General features: G+C 28.8%; 1 protein-coding gene across 1 annotated transcript in view; it reads left to right on the forward strand.

Moving 5' to 3' along the window:
• LOC119675954 (succinate--CoA ligase [ADP-forming] subunit beta, mitochondrial-like) overlaps positions 1 to 3776 on the forward strand; it is a 15316-nt gene extending 11540 nt beyond the window's left edge. The window contains exons 2-8 of the mRNA XM_038087173.1: positions 652 to 804; positions 1316 to 1478; positions 1548 to 1812; positions 2041 to 2058; positions 2349 to 2773; positions 2846 to 3015; positions 3644 to 3776. Of these exons, the coding sequence (XP_037943101.1) occupies positions 652 to 804; positions 1316 to 1478; positions 1548 to 1812; positions 2041 to 2058; positions 2349 to 2773; positions 2846 to 3015; positions 3644 to 3710 (1261 nt within the window). The 3' untranslated portion in view covers positions 3711 to 3776. The remainder of the gene's footprint in view (positions 1 to 651; positions 805 to 1315; positions 1479 to 1547; positions 1813 to 2040; positions 2059 to 2348; positions 2774 to 2845; positions 3016 to 3643) is intronic.
• Positions 3777 to 4468: the final 692 nt, after the last annotated feature.

Raw genomic sequence — 4468 nt, forward strand, 5'->3', positions numbered from 1 at the left:
CTGGACAAATGACTTTTGAATATCTTTTGATATTGTAGCCTCTCGGTAAAAAAAACGCAGACATACTGAGACTTGGATGTACTTTTTGATATCTTTTTTTCAGTTACGTTTATAGTTATCTCTATTTTTTATTTTATATTTCCATTCAGTTTGCGTATGGGAGTAGAGTATGCCATCAGATAGATTATAATCTGTAGAGCTAAGTATATACCTTTTTCTTTTGGCGTTTCTTCGGTGACTAGTCTTCACCGTGTCCGGGTATTGTCATTAGGCAATACACTGTGGGCATGGGTCGATAACAATGTGCATATGTAGTTATGGAGCCAAGACAGCGATCAAGCTCCAGTTAGCAGATAACTGAAGGTTTGAACACACAAATAGGCAAATTTACCCAAACAGACAAATTCAGATTGATTTTGGAATCTACTAGATATACACACTTTTATTTGTAATAAATAAAAAATTTTTCAATAGGAAATAATTTTGATTTTCTCAAAAAATGATCAGTAATTCTTGAAGGCAGATATAGAATAGCAAACATCAAATTTGAGGTTACAATTGTGATCAACAGATTATAATAATCCTTTGTGAATTATATATATATATCCTTTCTAAATCGATTCTTTTTTTTTTTTTGTTTTATTTTTACAGATTCGGTGTTGCAAAATCTGCAAAAGAATGCTCAGATATTGCCAAAAAATTGGAGACAACAAATTTAGTATTGAAAGCACAAGTTTTAGCCGGAGGCCGTGGTGTAGGAACTTTCAAGAATGGTCTTAAAGGCGGTGTACGCGTTGTATTCACGTAAGTCTGATATATCTATTTTATAATATATACTATTAAATAGTATAAAATAAATAAATAAATAAAATTATTTATACGCTCTTGAATAAATAGATAAGGTAAAAAAAAAATTTATTCAAAAAAAATTATAAGATGGTGTTCTAGCATTCTAGAAGTTTTTAGAAAAAAAGTTTAATTAATACACGATAACTAAAAGAGTGAAAAAGTCAGTAAAGTCGTAAATAGTTGTTATTTGAAACTAGTCTGGATCAAGGTAAAGGCATCTTGCCACTTTAATAAATTGGATACATATCGTTTTAGAAATGGCTGGGTTTACAGAACGACTTATTCATCGATGATCTAGCTTCGCCCACTACTAGTCCAACGCGACGACAAAGCGCCGTTCATTATACCTAATAGAAACTATAAGAGCATTTCGAGCTGTAGCTTCAATATTTGCACTATAATATTTGTATTTCTTTTAATTTAAGTTTTAGTAAACGGAAAATACTAAAGACTTTTTTCATTACAGACCGGAAGAAGCTGAAAAGATTGGAGGAAAAATGATCAATCAAATATTAGTCACTAAGCAAACCGGTGCAGGTGGACGTATTTGCAATTCTGTTATGGTCGCCGAACGCAAATTTCCCCGTAGAGAATTTTATTTTGCAGTAATGATGGAGCGTGCATTTAATGTAAAATATGATTTTAACTTAATAAAGTATTTTAATATTATGTATTAAAATTCCTGTCAATTTTTTCAGGGACCTGTCATAATTGCTTCCTCTCAAGGTGGTGTAAATATTGAAGATGTTGCTGCCTCAAATCCAGAAGCTATTGTTTATGAACCAGTTGATATTAAATGTGGTTTATCGGAAGAACAAGCTCAAAAAGTCGTGAAAGCTGTTGGCTTGCAAGATCATGAAGAGAGTACCGTAGAAATGTTATTAAATATGTATAAATTATTTATAGAGAAGGATGCTTTACTAATTGAAATCAATCCTTATGCTGAAGATGCGCTTGAAGGAAGTAAGTATTATTAAATATATATGTATATATATATTATATTGTTATATAGTAGTTTTCACATTGTATTTTAAAAATTTATGTTTTCATTTTTAATTTATCATTCGTTTTTTTTAAATTTCTATTTATTTTCATTTTATTTTATCAAAAAAAAAAACAAAAAAATCATCAATCTCATCACAAATATTCATGTACTTTTGTTTGTTTACAAATTGCCTGCTTGGATTGTAGGTGGAGAATGTGCAAGTTGTGAGTATTCAATTCATTGCATTTTATATTATTAGCTTCTTGATATAACATATATGGCATTATAACAAAATAATAAAAACTTGTATAATATGAAACATTGAACTAACTGTCGGCTATGATGTCTCAGTAACTCGGTAGCTTCATAAAAACAAATTTACACACATTTTGACTGGGTTACTGAGCACGCCTGAATGCCTTTAATATAAAATATAATACATTTAATTATCATCTATTTCTAATATTCGCATACTAATCCATATTTTTTATTCGTCTAAAAAATACATTCACAGTTTTCGCACTCGATGCCAAATTCCGTTTCGATGATAATGCTGAATTTCGACAAAAAGAATTATTTGCTCTTCGCGATTGGACACAAGAGGATCCAAAAGAAGTGGAAGCCGCCAAATACCAATTGAATTATATTGCTTTGGATGGCAATATTGGTTGCATGGTTAATGGTGCTGGTTTAGCAATGGCTACCATGGATATTATCAAGCTATACGGTGGCAACCCAGCCAATTTCTTAGATGTCGGTGGTGGTGCTACCGCAGATGCGGTAAAACAGGCTTTCAAAATTATTACCTCTGATCCAAATGTTCATTGTATATTGGTTAACATTTTCGGTGGTATTATGCGTTGCGATATTATTGCCCAGGGTATTATCGCTGCTGCTAGAGATTTGAAAATGAAAATGCCAATCGTTGTCAGATTACAGGTAAATATTAATTGACTATTCTTGTATAAAAAAATTTGCTTAAATTATAAATACTTTATCTAACACTCTTAGGGTACAAATGTGAATGAGGCCCGTCAATTGATTAAAGATTCTAAGCTGAGGATTATACCACGTCACGACTTGGATGAAGCTGCCAATTTATCTGTGCATTTGGCTAAAATTGTGCAATTAGCGCGTGAAATGAATATGGATGTTAGCTTCGAGATTCCTGATAGCGCCAAGTAGATACGATTTTTAACTTTTAACCGCCAACCACTACATCAGTTATAACTACACATACTTCTACACACACACTATATTAAGTAGTTCCACACTACAGATGATGACATTATGTGCGAACCTCATATGTGTAACGCCGCTAATGGCGTTGCATATCGAAAGTTTTTCGAAAATTTTTTGCAAAAATTGTTAAAATATTTTAAGCTTAAATATTGCCTATAAGAAATGTTAACAGTCGTTATAAATAATTCGATATTTGTATTTTTTTGCACATACTTGTATAAATGTTTATATTATGCAGCACTTTGTAAATGTTAAAGACTTAAGTAGTTAATGTTTTAATATAATTGTTAGAATTTAAATAATTTGTATAAAATTCAATTGAAAACCAACAAAAAAAAGAAAAAAATAACAATTTTTGCAAAATATTTAATTATGTTCTATAAGTTAAAATAATCTGGTATTTTTTCCATTATGTACTTGTTTATTTTTACTTTAATTTCAATTTATATTAATTTAAGTATTTTAGTTCCAAGAACAAAATGAACTATATAAATTAAACTTTATTTATTATTTAAATAATTTTTATTTACTTTTCATTTGTTAATGCCTTTTTCTATCTATACTTAGTGAAAAAGATAAAGGCGGTAAAGGTGGTAAAGATGGTAAAGATTCATGCGCAACTAAAAAGAAATAATGAAAACCAAAGTGCGACTGAAATTCAAGAACTGCAAGAATTCAATAAAAATTTAAAAGAAAAAAATTTATTTAACTCAAATTTATAACTTTAAATTTATCATTAAATTAAACAATTAAATTAAACAATTAAATTAAACAATTAAATTTGAAATAATAAATATGTTTTATTTTGCATATATAAGTTATACCAAAATTTATATACAAATCAATGCAATTAGAAAATTATTGCTTATTAAACATTCTAACTTATTTTTTTAAGCATCAATTTTAAGTTTTATTAAATGATTTTATTAATCGTTTATATTTAAATCATACTTAAATCTCTTTATATGCAAAAAAAAAAAACTATAAACAGTAAAAAAAATTTCTATATTGCATTATAAAGTTCAAAGAGAAGTTCAATCTTCGGTTAAATCTCAAAAACAAATATATTAAAAAACTAGTAAAAAAGGCAGTAGATTCAATAAAATACACATTACTCAATAAAATGGATAAGTGGTTAAGTTGAGAGGATCGTGCTGATGCAACTATTAACATTTCCATTCAGAGCCATTTGTTATCCATTTTTTCTCAAAACTGCTCGACACAGACGAATAATACTAATCGTGTATAACTTCAGGTATAATACATGTTAAGTACATGCTATATGGTCTTCAAAATAAATCTACAGAAATTCCTTTAAGTCTACTTTCATTATTATTATCTTTGAGACCATTTAAGAAATGATCTCTAAGATAAAGTTGTGTAATGTCTGGA

This window comes from Teleopsis dalmanni, chromosome 2, assembly GCF_002237135.1.
Source record: "Teleopsis dalmanni isolate 2A chromosome 2, ASM223713v2, whole genome shotgun sequence".
Lineage (NCBI taxonomy): Eukaryota > Metazoa > Arthropoda > Insecta > Diptera > Diopsidae > Teleopsis > Teleopsis dalmanni.